We start from the raw sequence: 25,770 nt of genomic DNA on the forward strand, positions 1-25,770 counted from the left end.
ACACATCCAGGGCGTGCCCCACACTTCCACAGTATGCAAAAGTATTAAAATCAGCCTGAGAGGCTGTGATGCTACCCCTGCATGATTGTGGGTCCTTCGGCTTAGATAAACCCACAAGTGAGTACTTCTTAAAGACCGTGTGGGGCCAGGAGTAGCTTTCTCCATCCGTGGGGGGAGGATCAGGGGAGACTGGTCCTGAGGAGCTGGGTGTAAGTCGCTTACACTGCTTGGTGCAGGCATCTTCTGGGTGCTTGTTGGTTTTCAGTTTTATTATTTCTGCTTTAAAACTTAATTTCTGAAGCTGCTGATTTTGGCCAGATGCTGCTTCATTCCTTCGCATTACTTCATTTGTTTCAGTTCTTCAGATACTGACATTTGACGTACCAGTGTTTGTAGTCCAGGAACGAGCTTTGTCTTTTCTCCATTCCATTCATTTCCAGGGATAGAATGCTGCTTCCATTCTTGCTGTATTTCCATAGCATTTAAATGAGCTAACTGCAGCTGATTAAGGTATTCACTGAATATTTCAGTGTGAGAAAAGGTGATAGAATTGAGAAACAATAGCATCTGAAATAGCACCAGTTGTGCTGCATAACATTCTCCTGAGTTGCAAAGTCTGGTGACTTGACTGTCTGAAATTGAAATAGTTGCAATGAGGGTTTCTTGTCTGGAGTGTCCAACGCAATTCTTTAAATTTACTATTACTGTGAAGTGGAATGAACACAGATGAATGTATTGTAAGTTTTGTGATATATTTTATCGTTAGCCCTGAAAACTAGTGATATGGAAATGTGCTTTTGAAACGACCAGCCATAGGTGGCTAATGACACATTGTTCTCAAAATACCACTGCAGCAGCACTGTAGATACAACAGATTTATTTTAACAATAGATTTTTATATATTCAGTGGATTATTAAAACATGATTCCATATGATGGGGCAATTTCAGAAACTTGTAGTTAAAAATAGCTGAATCATCAGAAGGTGGAATGGGTCCCGTATGTGTCCAAAAATGCTTTGTTTAAATATAAACAGAGCTAGTATTAGATTTATGCTTCCTAAGATTTGTCCCAGGAAAATTGCACCTTTGGATAGCATTATAGTGCTGCTCCTTTAATCCCATTGAAATCACAATATGGGGTCAATCTGGAATGCTCTGAGGTCAATCTGGAATGTTATTTGATCTGAAGACTAGAAGATTTAGTGCCCATGTGTACCTCTGACTTCCTCCTCGAAGCTGCAGAGAGGGTTTGTTGTGCCTGTGCCACAGCCCACCCTCTGGGACCCTGGAGCAGCAGGGCTTGCACCGCTTGTGGCAACCTGGGGTAGGGAATCATTTGGTATCTGAGTTGGCCAGACAACACAGAAACTGGAGATACTGTCTGATGCACCCCAGTCCATTCTTCATTTTCCCTTTCCTAGGGGCTGAAAGGATTAGGATAATCTAAACAAGAAAAAAATAGGGTTCTTTTGTGTCCTCTCTAATGACTTAGTGGCGCTGTCTTCTGCTCATACTCATCCACTCTGTACAGACTTGCTAGCATGGAAGATGGTATTTCCATGAGTTCCTTATTCACTTGGTATCAAAATTTACTTTAAGTAGCTTTAAGTATAAATTACAGATCTCATGGGTTTTATGTATTTTTTTTCCTCCAGCATAAAACAGATAGATGTGAGGCAGGACATTGAGCATCATGCTCGATTAACTAGAGTCAGGAAGAGAGCTGCATATTGCAAAGGAAAAGGGATCATCCACAGCTGAACAAATTAAAATTTACTTATTGACAGTGCCTGTCACCTGGGAGCACTTCCCAGATTATTTGTATTAAATATATGAACATTGAGCTGGATAGACCGTACCCTGATGCTGGTATAAAAAATGCAGGTTGAAACCTGTGCAACCTTCCAGTTATAATTTCGACTCATTGCACCCTAGAATATGGGGAATGTCATGTATATTTTTCTACACAAAGATTCATTTAAAGTATTTTTTCTTCCTTTATTTTGCTGTTATTTCTATCCTTTTTACCCTTTTTTTTAGTCATCGCAGTTGTCTTTTAAAAGCAGGCTCTCAAAATACAGCAAGGGTGAAATAGATGAGAGGAAGCAGAGGAGACTAAAAAAATGTGGTTTTGCTACAGATTCTGTAGACTTTCTGTTCTCTCCAGCCTTAAAGGCTTCATTATAGGGTGTATCAAATTGTACTCTCTAGAAAGAAGCTGTAGTTGTGATGTACAAGAACATGGCACATTAGTCAGCAATCTGTTTATAACATTGTGGTTTAGAGCAGAAACCCGTTCTGTGGGAGATTCAGCAGAATCTTGGGAAAATTGAAGCAGCTGTGGCTGTAAAAGGAAATGTACATTAAAAAGGCCAGGGAGGAATCACAGAGAGAGATCCTCCTCTGTTATTTATAGCTCTATCATTAAACGTCCCTTTCAAAGCTTTGAACAGAGATAGAAATCCCATTTGCATTTAGATACATAAAAGGAATACACAAATGATGACATCAATGGTTCAGCAGATGGCGAGATGATTGCTGCAGTCCTGTATGAACTGGGATCTGTCATATGCAGCTTCCACACGGAAGCCTCTGAGCAAAAGAGCATGGGATTACAAGAGATAGTAAATGTATGGGGTCTAACCTGGTGTCAAGGAATGGAAGAAAGCAAAAAAAAAATGTTGCATTAATTTCACCATTAATACTTCTGCAACAATCAGAACTGTGGATCAAGCTCTCCCCTGTGATAGCTTTAGCTTATACATAGCTCCAATTCAGTTCAGACATTCTGTTTCTCTGTTATTTTCCCTTTGGTTATGCTTGTTAGCTCTTTGTTGCTTAAAAATACTTTGAAATTAATGCAGAATAATTACTCTTTGTGTTTACGTGGCAAATTGGGTTGCCCTTGTTTAATTTTTGAAGCAGTTTATCAGACATGCATAAGTTCATTTCAAGAAATGTATGTTGTGAGCTGCTTCTTCCAGCTTTCCCGTTAACTGGTTTACAATTACAAATGCACACTTTCCAGGAAATCAGTCAAAATTAAATATCATGAAAAAATATATGCGATTCAGTTCTGCATGCAGTGAAGTCAATTGAAATTTTGCCAGTGAGATCAAGGGATCCAGAGTTTGATATATTGCTTGAACTATTAAGTACTATGAAAGCAAGACTCAAGAGTGGGCTATATGTCTTCATAAGCCATTAATAATAATTGAAATAACTTAATGTAAAGTAAAGTCATGTGATTGTGTGTAAATATTCATGTCTGTGCGCGTTTTGCATCAGAAATCTTCCAAAAAGTCCTCATAAAAAGGGAAAATCCAATCTTTCAACTACTGGCTGTAAAGAATCTGATTTTTGGGCTCTGTAACAGAAGCTAATCAATGTGGGTGTGAAGGTGCACCAGTCTGTGGGGTAATTGCTGAGCTGATCTTTCAAGCTCCTGGAATGCTCAGTAAGAAAAAGTAAAATTAAAAGACTGGAAAGACTTAACTTTAGTCCTTATCTTAGATAAGAGTCTACATTAAAACAAATATCTGGTAAACTTTCCAGCCTTCATATTCATGTTGCAATTACCTTTTCATAAAGCAGTGGCATGAAAATCCGAAAAGAAGAACAGCACCAATGGCTGTGAGATTTTTGTCTATTCTTCTGTTTGATAAACAAACGAATCCCAGATCCTCTGAATATAATATGCAAATCCAAATTAGCACATCATTATACCTGATCCTGTGTTGGAAGTTGTCTTGAATTGTTAAGTGTGCACAGTAAAAGGTTTAGTGGTAGATACAGTATGTGAAGCCCATGCTTTTCCCATTTCTAGTCACACACAGATAATTGTGAACATTGGGACATACACAATTGGGACATTTTGCCTTTGCTGATGCTGTTAGAAAAGCCTTCATGATCTTCAGCATGTGCAAAATTGGTACTTTGATTTTCTTTCCTATTTGCTTGGCTATCCCTAGTAGCAATTAAAATTTCAGACTAAGTCAAAGACCAGACTTTTTTGCTAAGCTTTTGGGGAGATCAAAAACCCGCAACAACTGAAAACCAAACACCGAAATCAAATGAGAAACTCTTTCCAAACTGCTTTTGATTTTTAAAGCTTTGAAAAGCAAAAAGGTACTTTTAAAATTTCTTTGGATATTGTCTGTGAAAAATTACCAAAACAGAAAAGAGGAAAAGTATCCATCTAAAAACCATGACAGTCTTGGTGGTTGAAAAAAAAAAATTGACTTAGGAATTGTCAAAAATTGAAAGTCTGCTGCCTTCTGTTTGTATTCCTTGATTTCCTGGTTCAGTCAAGATGCTGTGGAGTGGTCTTTCCTTCAACAATCATAGTTCTTCAGTAGCAATGTTTCACTTGAACAAAGATTTTTATTTTTTTTCCTAATATAATTTAGTTAAATAAGTTTTAATAAAAATGAATAGACTCATAAAATTACCCCATTATGAATCAGTTTGACACGTGAAGGTATGGTTGAAATTCAAGTCTCAATTTGCCATTCTTACATGGTGCATTGAAATTCATGAATTGTTTACCAAGTCTTTTTTCAGGTGATTTTCCTATTGACCCATTTTTCAAAACTTGAAGCATTATTGCAGGTTACAGAAAAAGAACTTTTGAACTTTTTATCAGCGCTGTGAAAAAATGACAATGAGCTCAGGGAAGGTTTCTCAGGCCAGCCTGTTTGCTTGACTTGCGAGAGTGAGGTCAGTATCTGTAACACTGGATGCAGTGGTCCTGTCTCACCAGAGGATCAAGGCAAACCAGAACACCATTGGGAGGTGGCCAAATGAAAGATACCCCAGAAAACAGTGATTCAAATGTTCACATTAGGCTCCAAAGCTTCAAAGATCTGCTACGCTTAAACTACGATCAAGTCAAGAGCTTGCTTTGTCTGCAATTCAGTAATTTCAAAGGGGAAAAACATAAATAACTTGAAAAAGGAAGTGGTCTTAGAGAATGGGAACAAAAATACCCAAGGTAACTTTCTAAAACTTTCTCATGTATTGAAGGGGTAAGAGCAGATAGGTTAGAGGGATATGGTGCATCTTGAATAACTGTTTCATTTAGTTCTCCGCAAATAGAGAAAAGACATGAAAGACTCTAGCTAATGTTAAAGTCTGTGAAAGTTCTTTAGATAAAAAGAAACAGAATTCTCCCAAGAGTGCTGATGTGTTGCTATGTGAACAATTATAGTGTGGTTGCAGAAAATGTTTACTGAGTGGCCACTATTCTAGGAAGGATTTTCTGTAGGCTATATCAAAAGAGAAAGAAGTGTTTTGATGCCAGTTAAAAAGATCTGTCTGTTTTGAGATCTTTTCAGTTGTATTTACTCTGAAGAATCACGACAAGCCTATTTACCGAGACTCAAACAGACTCTGAAATTGCACGAGAGTTAAGAAGACGTTCAAGGAAAGTTTCGTTCATTTAAATTATTGCTGTACGGGTAATTGTATGTGTGGAGGACAAATTTATTCAGAAGAGAGAGGCACAACGCCATCCCTTCATAGGGTATCCATTAAATAAATAAATCTGCAGTTGTACCAGAAAATATACTTTGTTGGGTCAAGTGGCTGAATCCAGTGGTAGAGATGAAAATCTTACCAGAGGTTTCCTCTCTGTTAAAAGAGCCTGAGGGTGCTGTAACTGGATTTTTTTTTTGGTGCTTATGTGTAGTGCAAGCCTGTGCTTAAGCCTGAATTTCCATCGCTGTTGTCACCCACTTAAGTAGGTTAAACTTGTCCATGCCACTTTCACACCTCCATTGACAAGATTTTCTTGTGCAGTGGGGCTGTTCAAATTGAAAACCAAATAAAGGACCAGGATAAACAACTCACTCATTAAAGGAAACATCAAAGAATTTTTAATGAAGACAGATATGAATTTATTATATTTTCTAATAATCTGCAGGTTGGCACCCTCAGAAAGAAATGATATTCGACAGTGTGAGGCTTTCATTCCCAATGGGATTGGAGGTATTGTAATAGCGGGTATTCTGTGAAAAGAGGCAAGGAAAGAAATACTCTCTGTAGAAAGGATGATGACATTGTTATTAGGGTTTCCTTGCTATTTTTATGTGAAATAGTATCTCTGGCTGATGTCACAAAGATGAAGTTGATTGTTCTCATTCTTTTTGATACCACTGTGTTAATAAACTTCTTAAAATGGATTTTTTTTCACATTTACCTAACAAAATAAATATTATTTTTTAAAGTAGTCAAATTAAATATAGCTGTTATGATTTCTTAAAAAAACGTGGTTTCTTTCTTCAAGGAACACTTTGGATATTAGTATAAGACTTAATTATAATTTTAAAGTTCTTTCTAAGTTCTTTATTTTTTTTTTTTTTTAATCACAGCTCTGGAGGGAAGTTCCTGACCTTTTCATTTTTCCCATGGAAATGCTGAACTGTGTCTGACATGTCAACTCATAAAGTTGTCAAGGTCATAATTATGGTTTCAGACCTGTGTCTCTGTGAAATTTCCTCAGGAACCATGAATCATAAGCAATGTTTGTAGACAGAGTCTGGAATTACATTTCACTGATAAGTGGAGTGCAAGCAATGAATTAAGAAGTGTTCTTAGTTAATTATCAAGTGTTCCCATTTTTAGAATGATCAGAAGAGAAAGAACTGGGTAAAACACTTCATGATTCTAGTAAAAGCAAAATCACAGTATATATAATTTTTGTATTAGTCTGACTTTTGAGAATAATCTGTAGTTGAAATGTAATTTTGGTCTGTATCGTGGACCAAAACATCACTGTTAAGGATACTTTTTACTTGATTCAACTTTATTTTTTTCACTTTCAAGAAAGATGAATGCTTTGTTTCTGGTTGGTAAAGTCAACACAGTAGTGGAAGAAATGAGCTGGCTTTCCTACAGTTACGCACTGCTTTTTACTGATGTAAGTGAAAATAGAAATTGGTTACAAGATATTTTCCAGAGGTAAGAATACTGTGATGATGGATATAATGGGAAAATCTAAGAGAGGAAGGTTAAAAAGTGGCTCAGAGGGAGCACTAAGTTTTGAAGCACTGAGCCTGTAGAGGCAGCTGCTAAACTAATGTCACCTTCTGACACATAAACCGGGACAGTGCATGTCCCAGCACTGTTCCAGTGTTCCAGTGTGATGTTCCATCAGCTCCAAGTGCTTGAATAAACAACCCCAGTGTTATGGTCCTCTAGGAAGCCAAGCGCTGGTTTTACTTTAGTGCTTGTCAAGGCCATAAGGAATCTAAATGCAAATCCATTATTTTGGCAGTAACCCAGGGCACATAGCTGCTGCTGCTGCTGCCTTGGGTGTCTAACAGGTCTCCAGTGGATTGGTGCTATTACTGTGCAAGACTGAGCATTTTTCAGGATGGATGGACAGAAGGCAAAGGGTAAGGATTAAGCACTGGTGAGGTCACATGTGGAAACCACTATTCAGTGTGGAATACCTCATCAGAGAAAAAGTCATTAACTGTTTAAACTTAGTAGTGAGGAGATGGTTTACAAGAAGAAGGTGAAGAGATGTAGTAAGAAAACAATCATATTAAAAAACCGCCACCAAAAACAAATAAACAGGAAAACATCTAGTAGGACTGAAGCTAGAAAGTCAAATTAAGGAAAAAAAAATATGAACAAATCCCCCAGAAATGTTCCCTCTCTGCTTGTTCTTAGTCCAGTGCTAGGTGGTGCTGTCTGTGGCATGAGAAGTCAATGAAGATGTCCCCCTCCTCTCCTTTTTGTCCTTCTTATTGCCATCGCGGCAACACTTTGCAATTTTAGATGATGTGAGAACAGCAGGTTGCTATGGGTGATTGGTCTGGGTTCTTGGCAGGATGAATGATGATTAAAAAAGCTCGTTGTTACCTTACAGCGAGGCCATGGAGGCATTAACCTGGTGGCCCCGTGCCGCGTGTCTCCGAGGCTGGGCACAGCGCTTGGGGGAGCTGGTGTGTGTTCCATCCAGGACCATGCAGCATTCAGGCACTGCTTGTCTGAGCTCTGGGTGGCTCCACATCTGGCACCTCTGTTTCAGGGGAGAGCACTGTTTGAGCTCAGGCTGACAGGTTTACACTTTTTGCCTGTTGTCCTCTCTCTTTCTGGGTCCCTTGTAATGAAAATTTCTTCTCCCTCACCCTTTACTTTAGAGGACCTCCAATTTCTTCAGGGTATTTCTCCGCTGTTCTCAAAAACATTACCTTGAATCATGGAATATCTTTCTGGGCCAGTGACTGAATTTCTAAGTGCTGTTTTCCAGTCACTGCAGTGCTGTGAGACTGCTGCCTTTGTTCCCTTACAAACCTTGCAGCAGAACTGAGCTTGTTCCTTTCAGAGGCTGACAGGGTATATTATTTTGTATTTCATCTTATTGTCTGCTTAGAGCAGCTTATACTGGTCTTGTATTCTGCTCTGTAATTGCCTTTATTGTTTGACCTCTTATGGCAGCTTAGCTCTTAACTCACCCTAAAATCCACAATAACCTTTGGAATATTTTGATTCGGTGGAAAAACTCGAGAGTGATTATCTTCTGTATTGTATTTTAGCCTCAGGAAATCCTGGCCTCCGGTTCCTCAGAATGAAGGACATGTGAGTGCTACAGGAGCACAGCATCATTTGTATTTCCACAGTGATTTCCAGAGGAAATCTTAGCCTGTACTAAATGTGTTGGGTTTTTTTGTTTGTTTGTTTGTTTTTCTTTTTTTAATCTTCTCTTCTGAGTAAGTAGTTTTAATAAGCCTCTCTGTCTTCCATTTCTAACATTCTGTAAATGGTAAGATAAATTAAAAATGCACAAGTGTTTCTGAATGAAGGTAAGTGCTTGGAAGTTCTTGGAAAAAAGATATTTTGTCTTAATGCTATTCCTTATGTATAGGATATAGGTTTATGAAAATAATTATAATGCCATAGCCTTAAAAAATTTAAAGGAGAAAAAGTGTGTTTTTCCATCTCCTCTTCAAGCCTGTATGGTGAGAAATGAAGGTTTTGTGCACTGGGATGTAGAGCAGGATTTATAGCTCTGCTATATAAACATTGATTGGATGCTTTTGACTTGCTTCATTGCTTTTTGGATAATTTTTGCAACGTACAGATCGAGTGGAGAGACTTGAGCTTAAAAAGAAGTGGGGTTTAACTTGGTCTGCTACCCAGGATTCTGCTTCCATGACAATTTTTTGAAATTACATACATCAGATAAGTTTCTGTAAGAAAAAAGTAGCATTAGGAATTTTTGCCAGCAAAAATTCAGGTGTCAGGTTCAGTATCCAATATCTCCAGGCAGAGAATATTGATGCCAAAGTAAAATCTCAGTTTCTTATAGTTGACAGAAAAGTACGTCTAACAGAAAATGTGCACTGAGGGGGATCTGTCATGTGCCTGTAGACCTCTGAAATGCACAGTGTCACGGAAAGCAGTGCATCTTCAGAGTGCATTATTCATGGAATGCACGTGTGTTTTATGTGGTGCTCATTAGAACAGTTAGTGGGCTGCTTCTGTGGTTTTCTGCCACCCATGCTTGGCTGTGCCCATCTGTTTGCATCTGATATTCCTTTGTAACAGGAATCATCATCAATCACAGTCAAATCTAAGAGTGACAGAGTAATCCCATACCACAGAACTGAGTGAGTAAACCCACCAAACCAAACAATAACAAAAAGTCCAGCACAGAATAGATTTAAAGAGAAGAACTCTCTTTCTCTATGGAATAGTATAGCTAGGACCACGTGTAATGGAAAAAAAAGAAACAATTAAAAGTAGAGAATGTTACTTATCCAGATCTTAACACTTGTTTCTTTCATATCTCCTTATGCATTTGAAGTGTGGAGGTTTTGCACTTTGAAGCATCTGGGTTTTAACCTTTTATTAAAATGTGGATACTGAAGTTAGAATAAATAGACAAATAAATGATATTATGAATCAGTGTGGCAATCTTTATGCCAGCTCTTAAACTTACTTGAGGCTACTTTTCTGCTCTCTACCAGTAATATGTTTAAATGCAGTATTGTACTGTGGTCTGATCACTTCAGACAATAATCCTTCAATTGGTAGGCAATTTGGCACAGGATTTGGAGTAATGTGGTTTGACATTGTTTTTTCAAATCTCAGAAGCGCTAAAATATTTCCGTATTCTGTAGAACTTTAGTTTTTTATGAATTAATGTTTCCAGCCCTTAACAAAAGCCAGAAGTGCTTTTTGAGTTTGCAGGCTCAAAGAGAAACAATAACACTCTAACCTCTATATCTATAAAGGTGTGAATCTGAACTGTAGCAACACATTTGAATATCAGCATTTACTTTCATACTGATGAATTTAACAGCCAGATTCACTTTTAAAAAATAAAATTATTGTGTCATGGACCATTGTCTTTGACAGGTGCTTGGATGCTGCCTCTCCAGGATGCTTGCAGCCTCTTACCATCATTCACTTGTGGGGGAAAAAAAAAAAACAAAACAACAACCAACCCAACTTTGTCTAGTTCTATTTCAGAGCAAAATCTTCTGGAGGAGACAAGACTTCCATGCAGACACTGTCAGCTTCTCTGTCTTCCTCACTTAACTGGTTAAAAAAATAGCTGTCTTTCACTCATGTAGGTTGATTTAGAACATTCATGGGATTAAAATGATCCTACACAGGAACGCCACAATAAAAACGCTTCTCTAGTTTTGTGTAATTTACCTGACAAATGTTATGCTCACCAGTTGTGACATCATTTTCACAGAACTTGTGCTCTGCTTTGTAGGTGTATTTGTATGACTGTAAACCGAATTCAGCAAACCTAAAATAAAACCATAAGATAGGACATTTCATCCCTTTATGTAAATAGAAACATGGAGCTATAAAGCCAAATGACAAGCAAATAGGAGCTGAACATCGTGCGTCACCCTGCTTTCCCTTGTATGCATTGATGTGATACCAAAATTACATCTGTTAGGATATTTCTGTAAAGAAAATCCATGAAGAAAAAGCTCTGTAGTACAGCTGCCCAGATTTTCAAAAATATCATAAGGCTTTTTTTTTTTTTTTTTTTGGTGGAACCATATTAGCAATATACTCGAGAAAATTTTCCGTGTAATGAGAAGTGAGTGCTGTATATTTTTTTTCTCTGCCATTGTTCACTTGCTTTTATACTAACTGTTCAGTAAAGTGATTTCATTTTGTTCAGTCTTGTTTTTCTTACACCATTCTGTCTATTAATTTTGAACTGTTCCTTAAGAAAAAAAAAAGCACTCATATTCAGTTGTCTGTTTGAGCTGAATATTGCTTATTCTGCCTGTTTTGGAGGTTTCTTTGAGTCCAAAGGCTTGGAGGAGAATTTAGGATTGGTACTTGATTTTGTTGCTGTTGAAACATTGACAGACAAAGTGTTAGTAGATGTTAAAACCTCAGTGTAAGGTCAGTTAAAATATTAATTTATACCTCTGGTCTATTAATGATTGTTGTCCACTGAGTGAGCAAATTTTCAAAGTTCTTGCACTCGCTCTTGTGACATCTTAGGTACCAAACCAATTGCCCACAGCAGTGTCTGAGCCATGCTTGGTATCCTTCCTCAGATCTCTCCTTAACACTTACTCTTCTCCCGGCAGTTCTTAAAGGTAAGGGAGGAAAAGGGGTTCATGAGGTCTGTGGTAGGATCATGGCCTGCCCTGTGCTTGCCATACGCTTCTGTTCTCTCTCTTTTTTTTCTTTTTTTGCTTACCCAGCAGACGCTCCGAGGGCAGGCACAGGCTTTGGTCAGCGGTGGCACGGAGGTGTCTGTCCGCTCCTGGAGGCTGGTACAGGCTTTGTGACAATGGGATTAGCGCTTGTTTGGGAAGTCTTGCACTGCTGGAGGGGCAGCTTGGAGTAAACCATGGTTAAAATCCAGAATGGCTTTCTGCACTGACTATCCCTTATAATCATGCTTGTGTGCATGTTGGCCAGGAGGGATTATCAGCTTTCACTGATGTGTTGGGTTTTTTGGTGTGTGTTTTTGGGGGGCTTTTTTTTTTTTTTAATGTCCATTGTTTAGTGATCAGTATAGTAACGTGATTTTTCATATTTCTTTATCAGACTCAAGCCACTTTGCATTAACAAGCAATCTTAAGTAGGCACCTTTCTTTTTCTGGGGAAAATCATCATGGTTGGACTACTTTTGCGTATTTGAAAAAGCTGTAAGCCAAAGCATGAGATACTTGTAACAGGCGTGTATAATGCATAGGGTCAGAAAGTCTGATAAAGTCTGCCTTCCTACATTACAGTGTTATCTTCTAGCTTGGTTGTTTGTAAGCTCTGCAGCTGTGAAAGAACAACATTTCAATGGGAGTCTGGAAGCTGCTCCTAGTCAGGAAACTCACAGTTCCTGAAATTATCTCTTTGACTTTTTTTTTTTTTTTCTTTTTTTCCCCCTTAGGTTTTCCCTCATATCCTGCTTCCTTTGACACGTTGAGTTGATTATTTAGATCTAATGGGGCCTTCTGAATAGTGTAAGATGTGATACCAGCATTGTTCCCAGTGTGACATCTTTTACAAGCAGACCTTTTGAGTTTGTCACTTTCGTGGGGTCGCAGTACAAGGCTTCCAAGCTCAGTGAGGGACAAAAAGCTTACCCTGGGATCCAGGAATGCATTTGGCCCCAGCATAGCCTTATTGCTAAGCGCTGCTTTGGTTTCCCTCTGTTAAAAAAAAGGTAATTCTCTAACAGGGGAGGGTTTGAAATAGTTGTCTTAGCACAGCAATAGTGTAACATAGGTGTGGTTTTTCCTTCTGTCTTCCTTTTTAAGCAAAGTCAGGCAGCTAGGCATCAACATCCCACTACGCCCATGTGCCCTCCTGCACACTTTTTCTAGTAGCTTTTCAAATAGTGTCGGGATTCTAAATCTCATATTGCAAGGTGGTGTTGTCAAGCTTTGTAAAATCTTTTGGTTCATACCTGATTTAAGAGAAGCTTTCAGTGAAAACAAGCCACATGGAGAATTCTAGCATGAAAAATTTATTTTTTGTATGTACACAACAGTAAAGAAAGCATCTTTGTAAATAAAATAGCTCTTGAATAGGGCCTACATTCCCTCCCTCAGATAACTTATATATAGGTGAAACGCTTTTGCTTAAAATAAATAAATAAATAAATGTGGATAGAAAAACTGCATCCAGAAAAGATCTTTTCAGAAATAAAAAACTTGATTGAGAATTTACAGGACCCAGTGGAAAATAGTTTCTCAAAGTTGCTTTTGCTTGAGTCTGTAATGCCTTGTTCTGTCAGACTCCTGCGTATGTGCTTGACTTGACATTCCAGACGAACTCCTCCAGTGCTAATATGCTGAAGGTATGTATATGTTTAATGGTTCAAGTCCTACATAAAGGAAGACAAGATAAAATGGAGCTCTCAGTGCAGTTTCAGTGTTGGATTTTGCTACAGCTAAAAGGGAAGATGTCCTTGTTGTGCACGTGTAGAAGAAGAATGGTTCTGTGGTTAGAATCAGGTCAAATATTGCTGGGTTTTTTGGGGGAGAAAAGCATAGTTCCTTCATGTAGAGTTAGTATTGTGTCTTGGTGAGTTTTATGTGTTGGCTGCTCTTTGCCAAATTTGTCACCTTTTATTAGGTGCAGTTTTCAGTGGTCTGTGTGGTAATCTTCAGTCCCTTTGCCTTCCCGTTTCTGTGTTCCTAAAATCTGAACACATTATTTTAGATTAGCTACATTTTATACTTTATGGTTTAGCAGACTGCTGGAAAAAATATCCTGAAGCATGCTTTTGGCAGTCATCACACTGTGATCATAAAAGTTAAAACCAGGTTGAAAGAAAAAGTGACGTATGTATAAAAAAAGAAGTAGAAAATGTGTCAAATACTGGAAAGCTGATATCCGAACTACTTTGTCTTTTAACACAAAAATATAATAATTTCATTGAAAGGATTTTCTTCCAGACTGTTTAATTAAATAAGAATGAACTACTGATTCTTAAGGTATAACAGGGTTAATAAAAACAGGGAATACTGGGTCACTTCCCAAAAGGTTTTCTCTCTGTCTGTCTTGTAATCATGTGGCTTTGATTTTGTACGTGAGCTGTGCCAAATCTGTCTTTTCATATGATTTTGAGTATCTGCAAATGCAATTTCTTTAGTTAAAATTAAAGTGTGCTTTAGATCAAAGACAATATTAGGGAAAAGAAACACGAAAATAATTTTCATGACCTGAGGATGACCTCCTGTTGCTTGAGTCTCCCAGTGAGGGATGTCCCTGCCTTTTTATGAGATGTATGTACCCACATACAAACACAAAGGTAGAGAAGTGCTTGTATACAGTTAGAAATGACTTTGCAGCCACACTAATTTCCTCTGTTTGTTGTATTACTGTTCTAAAATTAAGAGTTTGATAGATACGTTTTGGATCAGGCGCCACATCATCTTCCTATTTGATTGGCATTATTATTTCCTAGGTTTCCTTCTGTCTTCGTTTAGAGAAGTCTTCCTTCTCAAAGTGCCACAAATGCCTCAAGTGAGAATATTGCTGTAGGGCTTCTCAGGAGATGCTTTTTGGCTGTATTATGCTCTCTTCTGTGGGCTGGCTAGGTTGCTACTTTGTGGGCTTTTTAGACATGAATAATGACAGTATGTATGAGAAAAATAATTTCACTCAGAATCTCAGAATATATTGAATTAAAGTACAAAATGTATGAATCCAGCTTTTAAAATGTGCCAGATTCTATTATACCTCTTCGTTATACTTTACCAGCCTTCTACACCTGCATAAAATTGAAACAAAGTGCAATAAATCTGGAAGGCAGGGCATTGTTTTCCTCCTGGTTTCATTGCGTTAATATTACTCTGAATTTCAGAAGTATGGCAAAATCTCGACTCACGGTATTTTATTACACTTACTAAAAAATATGGGTGACTACTCAGGAATTGTGGTGAAAATGCTCAGACTGATGTCAGATACCACAGATAGAAGTAACAAAAGCCCTTGAGCTTTTATTAGCGAATGAAATTGTCCTTGGAGAAGATGTACCTTTTCACTAACACGATGTTTCCTCTGCATTGTCAAAAAGGAGCTTGTCTGATGTACTGCTAGTAACATAAAAGAGAAAGGAAGTTTCAAGTGAGATGAAAGGGACCACAAAAGATGGATTTTCTGTAGCTGCTTTGTATTGCTCAGAGGAAACAGTAATTATGCAGTGCTAGGAATTACTCCTTGGTTACTGACCCTGCTGGTCACTGCCCTTTAATGTCCTTGGCATAGTGGAGGCATAGTGGGCATAATGGTAGAACATGGCTATTTTTTGCCCTTTTGTGAGGAACGTGCCCAGTTACTTTGAAGCAGCCTTTCTGTGTGCGCTTAGAATAAACCCTAGGTAGGTTCACTTTGTACCAAGTATCACAGGGCTCCATTGCCATACATAGGGTTTGTTGTAAAATAGCTGGTTGCTCAGCTGCTGGTTGACTTTTTGCACTTACGGAGTGCTGTTCAAGGTTAGGATTGCAATTTCAGCTGCTCTTGACTGAGACCATGTGCACAAGTCCTTTCTGTAAATGCAGGAATGTCTTACTACTCTTTGGAGGGAAGCTCTGATGAAAACTGAGAAAATAAAAAGCATTATGTTTGTTCCCCATATGAGGAAAAATACCTGGTTTTAGGATGCTGCAGTGTGTGCTCTGAGCAGACCTAAAAGCCATTACTGATTTTTTTTTTTGTTAACCATTTCTATCTTATGAGCACTGTTCTGTGTCTCAGCTATACAGCTCTACTGTGCTTTGCAGTGTAAGGGTCAACATCCATATGTGATTTTTTCTGTCTGGAGCTCCCTTTTTTAAAGGCAAAACATCTCCTGAAAGCCTTCTGGATCCACTCACATCTGCTGTGGAGACAAGGGATTTGTCTGGTTCAGTTATCTCCATCATTACTATTGAGTCATAAAGCTGTTGTATGATTCACTTCTTCCTCTTACGCATGAAGTTTGATTTTATTAGCCTCTGCACCAGTTTAGCTTCCTCTCCTTAAACTATTATACTGTCTTGCTAGGAGTAATGATGGCTTCTTTTCTTTTTAATATGTAAGATGAAATGGTGAGCATTTTCTAAAGGGTGTCTCTATTTCAAACATACATGAGTGTGAACAGACAGACCTTCTCCAAGCATACAGGTCTGCATTTCTACCTGACTGACTATAAATAAACTATTAAATTACAATACCCATTTTTTAATTTAAAAATTTTACATAACATTGAAAATTTCCAGAGCTAATATTAAAATGTTTGGATATGTAGTGTTGCTCTACTAGTGTTGCTCACTCTTTACCCATTTAACCTTTCTTTTCTTCTGCTTTATACTGACGTGATTTAACCACTCCTGTCTGAAGCACGAGTACAATTGAGATTTACTGCTGGTTATCACATAGTCTTCATACCTTAAGTGCAGAAACTTGAGAGAGCGTTAGCTGCTAAAATCAGGCACTTTCCCATCAAGTTTCACAGAATTTGCCATATTTTTAAGGTTACAATACAGATGTATTTTTTCTGGACCCCCCGAAGCATTTGAAATGACAGAACTCTGTCAAAACAACTTTATATCAAAAGCCTGATAATAAAATAATTTTAAAGATTAGAAGAAGCTACCTGGTTATCTACTGCTTTCTGAGAATGTTGACATAAATCAGGTTGGTTACGTTCTGGTGTAAATGGTGCCCCTGTTAGTCATCACAAGTCAATTTTTCATTTTTTTTTCCACATAGGAGCAAATGAACAGCATAATTAACTTTTGCACTTTGCCTTTGTACTTCTGTCGCTGTATAAAAGGTCACTTTATATCACATTCTGTAGCCTCCATGGCCATTAATCAAAGTAGGTAAGATCAGTAAACATTTGGGCTCACCTAAGCAAGGGAAGCTGAATAAATATATCAGTGCAGAAGGAGCTCTTATTCTGTGACATGCTCTCTACGCAAGGGACTTGTTGCAGGGGTACATTTTTGAGGAAATTTTATCCCTTTCCCTCTGTTAGCGATGACCAGCGCACTTCAGCATCATCTGCCTGAACCACAGATCTGCAGCCCACAGGTTTTTTCACCGAGTGTCAGATTGTCACAAAGTAGCAGGGAGATAAAAGAATGTTCCAGTTATAAATCAAGAAGGAACATCCAGTATCAGGAGCCTTGGTGGAGTAACAAGTGCCACTGTGATGCCTCAGGCTCCTGGAAATCCAGAAGACACGTCTGGAGGCTTACCACTAATTATTTCTTATTTCTTTAAGCAGAGAAAATATACTCTCCAAAATGCCCTTGTGACAGAACTTGTGGTACTTTTCGGTCAGAAATACCTCCATGGAGAGAGCAATGCAGGGAGTTTTGCTGGGTGACCATGAGCTCTGTGCTTCCCTCGCACGTGCTGGTGCTGCCCAGGGCCCAAGGCAGTGCAGCCCTGAATGCTGCCCAAGCTCACACTCCTCCTGGAATGATGCTACAGAGGTGGAGCCCAGGCCTGGCTTAATGCCCTCTGCTCTTTTCAGATTTGCTTCATGCTCTGGGCGCTGCTGGGAGAATCAGTGGCCATCCTTTCCATCTTGGAACTGGCTGCCACGCAAGCTCATGGCTGCGCTTCTGTGCTTTTGGCCACCTGTGTGGCAGCGGGAAACAAAGGGTGGTTTGGGGTTTGAAGGAACCCCAAAGATCATCCAGTTCCAGCTCCCCTGATGTGGGCATGGATCCTTACACTAGACAGGTTGCTCAAAGCCCCATCCAACCTGGCCTTTGATGCTTCCAGGAATTTGGCATCCACAGCTTCTCTGGGCCATCTGCTCCAGTGCCTCACCACCCTCATAGTAAAGAATTTCTTCTAATCTAAACCTACATAGCAATGTTTCATTTGGCCTATATAATTTACTGGTAAGGAATTATTTATGTGTTTTCAGTGACTTTTTCTTTGTTTGTTTCCAGTAATAAGGGAGACCTTACTTTTGTTTTTTCAATTATTTGTCCAGCATTCCAGACCAGTTCTTTGACTTTAGAGCCTGGAATCTAGATATAAATGTAGTTTTTTTCTGATTTTTATTTCTTCTCTTTGTGAAATGAGGATGAGGAAAAGCAGAGCCCAAACGTGTCTCCTGCTGGCAGCTGGCTTTTGAACTAGTTTAGCTTTGAAATTCCCCATATATTTGTTACATGCAAAAGGAATGAGCTAGTTGAGCTCAGTCCTTTTGAAGTGCTCTGATAACTGGCAAGTACCTTTGTAGCTGAAGTGAAAAAGCTGATGCTAGAGTTTGCTGAAGAGAGAAAGCTTGTTAAAGTGAACTTGATGAGGAACCATCATGAATACATGTCTGAATTATGTATCAACTTTCTTCTAACTGGGTTTATTTCGATGATAAATTGATACATTGAAAATAATAATAATAAAAAATTGCTCTATCTGCCAAAGAAAACTTGAGGGATACAGTGAGTGTTTTTGAAATGAAAATCCACTTGTTATAAATGGAAAATCCTCCTCTCCTACTGAGCACAGTGGAAGAGATGAATCTATTACATCCCAGAGCCAGCATCACAGTGGACAGAGAGTTACTCGTGACAACTTGGTAGTGTCAGTGTCACTTACAAAGAATGTCAGGGTACGTTTTGGTCCGTGTTTTTTCCTAGCATTGAGAGCAGAAACTGGTAGGCAATAAAACCTGTTTTGTGCTCTGCCACAGACTGCTGAGTGTGGTTCACAGATTGGTAAGGGTGAAAACCAATTTTGTGTTTGTTTTCTTAGGAACCTCATCTTCAGTGCTGAGCTAATGACACTTGTTGCTGTAACACTAGGGGATTCTGTAAATGCAAAGTCCTATTTAGTTTTCTTAGGGCAAGAGACATGCAATCTGTTATAAAACTAATTTGGTTAATCCAGATGTATAAATATATAGAAGGTCTTTTGTTGCTTCTAAAATTCTGATGATTTTTAAAATCTGCTTTGAACTTGAGGGCCTTTTTAACACATTTACACAAAATGAGGGGCTTGTGCGAATCACAACACATTCAGTGTTTCGCGCTGAAATGTGAAATATGTTTCAGTGTTTTTCATAAGTTAAAAGGGCTTGATTAAATAAATAAATAAACTTATTTTGCTTTACAAGCAATTTGTTATGATTTACAGAATCATCACCACCAGTATTGGATAGAACCATCAGTTTGTGCAGCAGTAACACCGATCTAGTAGGCAAAAATTGTTGTGTCCTGTGGCAGAGCAGGTGGGCTTTTCCCAAAATGCTGGATGCGGTGCTACGTTGTGCAACACTTCAGTGTAAGTGCAACATATTGTGGGAAGATCACAGGGATGTGCCAGCAAAGAGCTGTAGGTGGGGACTGCAGGAGCTGAGCAGATGCTTTGCCCACTTTTTGTGGGAGGCTGTGCCAAGTCCTGTAGCTGCCGGGGTGAGAGTGGGCTGCTGGAACCCTCGAGAAAGCACTGAGTCATCCATAACTTTTGTGGTGGAAATAGCTGTCTTGGGCATGAGGTAATCTGTCTGGAGAATTTAATTTCCAATGCAAGGACACGTAAGATCCTAGTTTGAAGCCCAACTCAAACTCCAACAGGCTTTGTACTCAGTGGAATGGAGATCGCATCTTAATCTGTACATGTCAAGGCCAGCAGAAACAGCTGCTGCTTGTGAGCTTTCACTCCAAGTTTAATGTGTTGCACAGAATTTATTGACTTTGATTTTAATCTGTAGTGTTTAAATAATTATGAAAATTTCCAGAAAGAACTTGAAACTGATTTTAAATCATAGCTGTTAAAAGTACACTTGGTTTTTTTAAAGCACAAGGTTGCCAAAAGATCCCTGGTTTTCTTTTCATCTCGTTTTCTTCCAGTGTATTTCCCAGCAGTGAATGGCAAAAAAGGGAAATACTAGTTTTCCCAAATATCTTTGGTGTTGACTGTTGACCTGTTCCTGCTCTCATGTAAGCCACCTGTGAAACTTCCAGTAGTTTCTTGTTCAGCAAGGTTGCTGACCAATGCTGCCATCTTAGTAAACGTTGTCCTAAATTTACAGATGACCTATCCAGTGATTTAGAAACTAATGCTGCATTGTGGCTCTGTCTTTCAATGCCGTTTTCTCCACAAATTGTGGAGATCAACTTTTCCATTGAAATGCTGTTACGAGGCATGTTCAAGGCATTTAGTTTACAGGGCATTAGAAATCTAAATTTTTAAATTTGTCCACTTTTCTATCTTGCCTCTTCATTTTTTCTTTTAGTCTCTCTTTTTTTTTTTTTTTTCCCTCATATTTGGAGAAACTCATTTTATAATCTTTGGTTTTCCAGTAGTTGATCTCCAGATAATTTTTTTCTCTTTGAAATGCTAATAAAAATTTGCAGCGTAAAAAAGTCTTCAATAATATTTAATGAATTAATTTCTTGCCAGGAAGGTTCTGAGATTTTTTTTTTGCCATTTATCTGCAAGAGAAGTTTGCTAGTTGCCATATTAAAAATGACAAGCAACTGTAAGTAATCAGAAACACTAAATCTGTTATTGCAGGAATGTTGTTGGCTTTTCCATCAGAAATACAGGAAAGCAGAAGGATTCATTTTTTTAAGGATATTTGACGTTTGCAAAAGAGTTCCTTATGCACTTAAACTTCCCAGGACTTAGTTGTTTTTCTCCACATGGCTTTCAGTTCCATGAGTGAAATACTGTACATTTTAAGGCTAACTGCTTGACATTAGACCATGGCTAGAGGCGTGACGTTGCCTTGACTTGTAGGATATATAATTAGTAGGTGGTAAACTTTTTGTCCCTATGTTTTAGAAAATTACAGTCTTTTCTGTACAAATACAGCCTGACCTGAAAATGGCAGTGGTTAGTCACTGTTAATTGGATGACCTGCCTAGCATTAATGATGTACAAGCTGTTCCCAGGAAACTGTGGAAGACCTGTGCTGACAGCAACTGCAGAAGCAAATGGTGACATTCACAATGTTTGCCAGGCACCAGAAAAGCGTTTAAAATACATTTTTCCCTCAATTGTTTATCATGTTGTAATGAATGTACCACACATAGTCTATCTGAGAGGGATGTAAAAGCCTTTTAAAAGCCATAGTGATGTGACGGCTTAGGTTTCACCAGAATTACTAAGATATTTATGAACTTGATTGCTGCATTTCATTTCTTATGTTAGAATTCACTCATTCATTCCTAGTCACAAACCTCTGTACCTGAGCTGAAATTAGGTGTAAGCATTTATAAATGCCATGCGTTGTTTGGAAGACATACTTTTGCTACTGTGAATGTCAGGCTATCGTTTGTCAAGATACATAGTCAGAAAATTATTAATATTCATTAGAGAAGAATTTTAAATATTCAGACAATGTAAATGTTCCTTTGTGTTTGTCTTAGACTGTGCAAACAATCTTACTTTTTTCTATGGGGGTCAAATAAACAAGAAAAGGCAGTTATTATTCATTCAGGCTTCTTCTTCTTCTTTAAAGCTACTTCCAGTTCTGCAGTGGAAGAGATTTTTTTCTACTGGTTTGAAGACATTGTTTAAAAATTCCTCATCAAATTGACATTTACAGAGTCTTTTAATTAAAAAAAAAAAAGTAAGTAAAAAATTAAAAATTGTATGAGGCAATTGCAGTTATGGAACCTTACAAAGGGTGATTAAGGTCTGCATTAAATGGCTCATGAAGGATTAATGGGAAGAGCAGCTCTTCCTCTAGCTAAGTAGCGTGCTGGCAACAGGTGACCCAGAGGCTGTGCTCTCCATGGGCTGGACTGTTTTCCACAGAAGGCTGAGACTTGTAAAAATGGTGTGGCAGGACATATTCTATGACTAGACCAGGGAAAACATAAAGTGCTACGTTAGAATGACCTGATTGCTGGCACCCTTGGCTTCTGAGGTATTTGTTAGCCCATGCAGTGGAGGAGCAGCAGCAGCAGCAGCTGGTTCTTTCTGGTGCAGTAGTGGGTGTGGAATGCTGGCTGCATTCCACTGATGAAATGAATGAGTTTTCCTAAGGTTTTTTGGATACAGTATGAAATTCAGTACTTATATTGAGCAGAAACTCAGTATTTCTTTGGTTGCTGTGCCTAGAATTAAGAAAGTGGTAGGGCTGGGAGCTGACAGAGGTTGTGGAACAGACATCCTTGTTCTCGGCAGCCTGAGGGTGGAGAGAAGATGGGTTTCTCTGCTTCAGAGACAGGGATAAGAAAATGCCCAAGGGAGATAAAATAAAAATACAGAATTTACGTTTTTAAGCAGGGCTGTTATTCAGCTCTCTGTTATCTTTTCATTTTCATTCTTTTTACATTTGCTTTTAGGTACTTTAACTAACCTTTAACTCTTGATTTCCTAGTAAAACTTAGGAGTTGTGCTGACACCTCAGTGCTAAGAGGATTCTTTGAATACTGGTTTCACATTTTGTGTTACGAGTTGTGTAATTTTTCTTTATGACTCGAGAAACTATCATTGATCCCTTTCACTGAAAATCACTCCCATGTTTGTGGTGTTGGGAAATACTCTTTTCCTGACCAAGCCCTCTGTGACATGATGATTGGTCTATTTGACCTAAGGGAAATGGGGCTGACCTCTTCAATCACTTTTCATAGGAAACACTTTCTATATTTGCAGTGGCTCGTTACCTCTCCCTGGCTTATTTGGAATGGGTCATTACTACTGAAGATACAAGGCTGTACTCTTGGCTCGCTGTGGACCCTGTGTGACTGTTTTTCCATGAACCTTCGAAACACTGTTAACGATTGTTTGGGGGAAAAGCCAAGTAATACCCTTCGGGAAATGTGTGTTTCTCTTTACTCATTTGAACCAGGCCTGTAAAATTCAAGTGGGTGCCAAAGGTGGGGGATTAATGCGCAGGTCTGGGAATCAGAAGAAAACGTTTCTCCTTCAGGCTTCCTTAGGTGTGTCCTAGGGAAAAGCACAGGTGCAAAATGCAGCTGTGTTCATATTTACGGGCGTAACAATTTTGCCTGCTAGCTTGTGAAGCCTTTTGCCTGTAAGTAACGTGCCAATGTACATGCGTGTGAGCGCGCTGAGTACGTGTGATGTGCAGTGCTGCGTATTTCATTGTACAGCATCCATCTGTTTTCATGGGATCAGGTTCATTGCATGGTCTGATTACCCTTGATGATTAAACCTCTTGCGTTCGCTGGTATTAGCAGATAGAAAGAAACAGTAAATAGTATCTCAATGCCAAAAGAGGAAATGGAGGGGTTTGGTCACAGTAATGGCATTCTGTCTGTCAGATAAGATGAAACTGTTTCACTCAAATTAGGAAACTTTTAAACCTGTCTAGCAAAACATTTCAGGGATGAATCCGTATTTATAAAAAAAACGTAGCTGGAAGGAAAGGAAGCCATGGTATTAATAGCACTGTGTGTGCTAGCATCTTATCACTGGATTAAGGTTAACAAGCACAGACTGAAGGGTTGTAAGCAGATATGGCTGCATGCTTGATTAGCAATTACTTAGGTCTTCTTTGTGTAACATTTTTCCTGGCTTGGATTTGCCCCTTTAATAGTGCTAAAGGCTATCACAAAGTGTGGTCAAAGACTATCCAGAGCCTATAATTAACTGAATGTTTGATTAAAGCAGCTACAACAGTTAACTGCATTTTAAAATGAAAAGTGTAAGGGAAAAGGAGCTTCAGCCTAGAAAATAGTACATTCCTCATTTTAGGTCCAGGACATCCCTCCTGATCTCACTCAGTTATTTACATGTACACTAAAATCTCTCTGGAATGAGGGCTCAAAATGTAGTCTTTTAAAAGGTAAATCCTTCACTGGTGCATGAGGCAAATGTTGTGTGGTTTTAATGTCCATGGTCATGAGAACGAGACTCTTTAGCAGTTGCGAATTTTGGGTGCTCTTTTTATACAGAGAATATATATTGAATATATGTTACACATTTAATATGTGTGTTGTACGGCTATGTAATATGTATAAAAATTACATTAATTATACACATAAACATTCAATATAGATTATATATATATGGAACATTTAAGCATATATTTAATTCTGTTTATTATAATATTAAATGGAAATTATTGATTTTATGAGTTAGGTTGTTGCACTTGGTTCATAAAGTCTGAGCTGAATATCCAAAACACCTGCTGAGTAAGATTTTTCAGATCACTGTGATCAACAGGTATTCACTGGCATTGCTTTCATGAAAGAATTGCAGTTTAATGCATGTGTAGTAAAATATGCTTAACCTAATCTTGGAGAGGACAGTTAAAATAAGAAGCTCTGTTAGTGTCAGTTTATATATTTTAAAACTACGCAATCGAGACACACTTTTGTAGCATTGATGCATCAACTGCATTAGATCTCAACATTAGTAATGTTAATGTCGGTGTTAACATTTATTTTGGTGCACCGTGTTGTTCTCTGTTCTTCTCGCTCTGCCTTTGGCAAACAGCTGAATATTAATTAGCATTTGTTAAGCCAGAATTTCGAAAAAGTCCTAAATCCATTTTTCTGAAGGAGGTTTGAAGCTTCCTGGGAATACCACGTCCAGTTGTAGTAATAATCACATCCACATCTCAGGTGTGCTGCGTGGTCCAGTCCATGGGTGATTTTTATATGTTACTCTAAGACATGTTCTTCCTTTTTCTTGCAGGAGAGCCAGAATTTAAATATGTTGGGAATATGCATGGGAATGAAGCTGTTGGAAGGGAGTTACTCATCTTCTTGGCGCAGTACTTGTGTAATGAATACCAGAAAGGAAATGATACTATTATCAACTTGATCCATAGCACACGTATCCATATAATGCCATCCTTGAACCCAGATGGCTTTGAGAAGGCAGCATCCCAGGTTTGTAAGGCTATGTGTACAAGAATAGCTCTCAGTGTCTGTCAGCTTTATCATAATGGCTCTTGGACTAAGTTTTGCAGATGCATGGTCTCCTGGTTGCAATTGTTGGGTGGAACATCAAAACCAAAGTATTTCCTAATAGTACAGTAGACTTGTTATGTTTAACAAGGAGGACTTTATGCTTGACTTTTGAACAAGTAGCCTTCTGTCCTGTGATTTTAAAATATAATTATGTTTATGTTTCATGCGTATTCTTTCATCTAAGTTCACTGACTGAACTGCTTCTTAAACACGTAACTCCCTAAACTAGTAATGAATGATGTTTCAGAAGTGCTAGAAAAGGGAAAGTTTATTTTCTTTAAGGATATCCCCATGCAAATACACTTTAAATTTTTTTCACGTTCACCAGAGCTTGGTCCCAAAACAACAAACATTATGAGCCATCTTAATATGATAACTTTGATTCTTAATTTCATGTATGAGGTACTTTAATTAAGGTATTAGTCAAGAAAATTTGGTATGCATTTTAGGGTGACTACTCAGTCAAGAAATATATAATGCATTAATGCATAGTTAGCAAATGGAAGTCAAATAAGCCTGGTATACAAATTCTGGTGTGTATTTTGTTATAAACAAAAATAAGAATTTCCTTGCTTACAAGGTATATATATATTTCAAATTAATATTGAAATATTGAAAGTTCTCATGTGGGAGTTTATGATTAAATAAGTCAAACCTTAAGATCTTTATTACACTGCTTTTCATGAAGTCTTTAAAAATATGCACAGACTCTTTATATTCGGTCGTACGTCTCCCTCTTGTGGCAGTGAGGCAGAAGCTGTCCTCAGATTGATGTGGCATTTTACTACTTTGAAATCTCTCTGTAGAGGTTCTGTAATATTACTTGAAACTTTTGCTCCTTAGCCAAAGTTCACCTGCTTTTATTTGGTTACCTTAAAATTTAAATCTGATTTATAATAGGATTTGATTTAG

The 25,770-nt window shown here is 38.2% G+C and overlaps 1 protein-coding gene across 1 annotated transcript in view; it reads left to right on the plus strand.

Annotated features, from left to right (window-relative positions):
- CPE (carboxypeptidase E) overlaps window positions 1-25,770 on the plus strand; it is a 56,742-nt gene that overhangs the window by 12,329 nt on the left and 18,643 nt on the right. The window contains exon 2 of the mRNA XM_040063976.1: window positions 24,581-24,777. Coding sequence (XP_039919910.1) covers window positions 24,581-24,777 — 197 coding nt within the window. The remainder of the gene's footprint in view (window positions 1-24,580; window positions 24,778-25,770) is intronic.

Source organism: Hirundo rustica, chromosome 5 (assembly GCF_015227805.2).
Source record: "Hirundo rustica isolate bHirRus1 chromosome 5, bHirRus1.pri.v3, whole genome shotgun sequence".
NCBI lineage: Eukaryota > Metazoa > Chordata > Aves > Passeriformes > Hirundinidae > Hirundo > Hirundo rustica.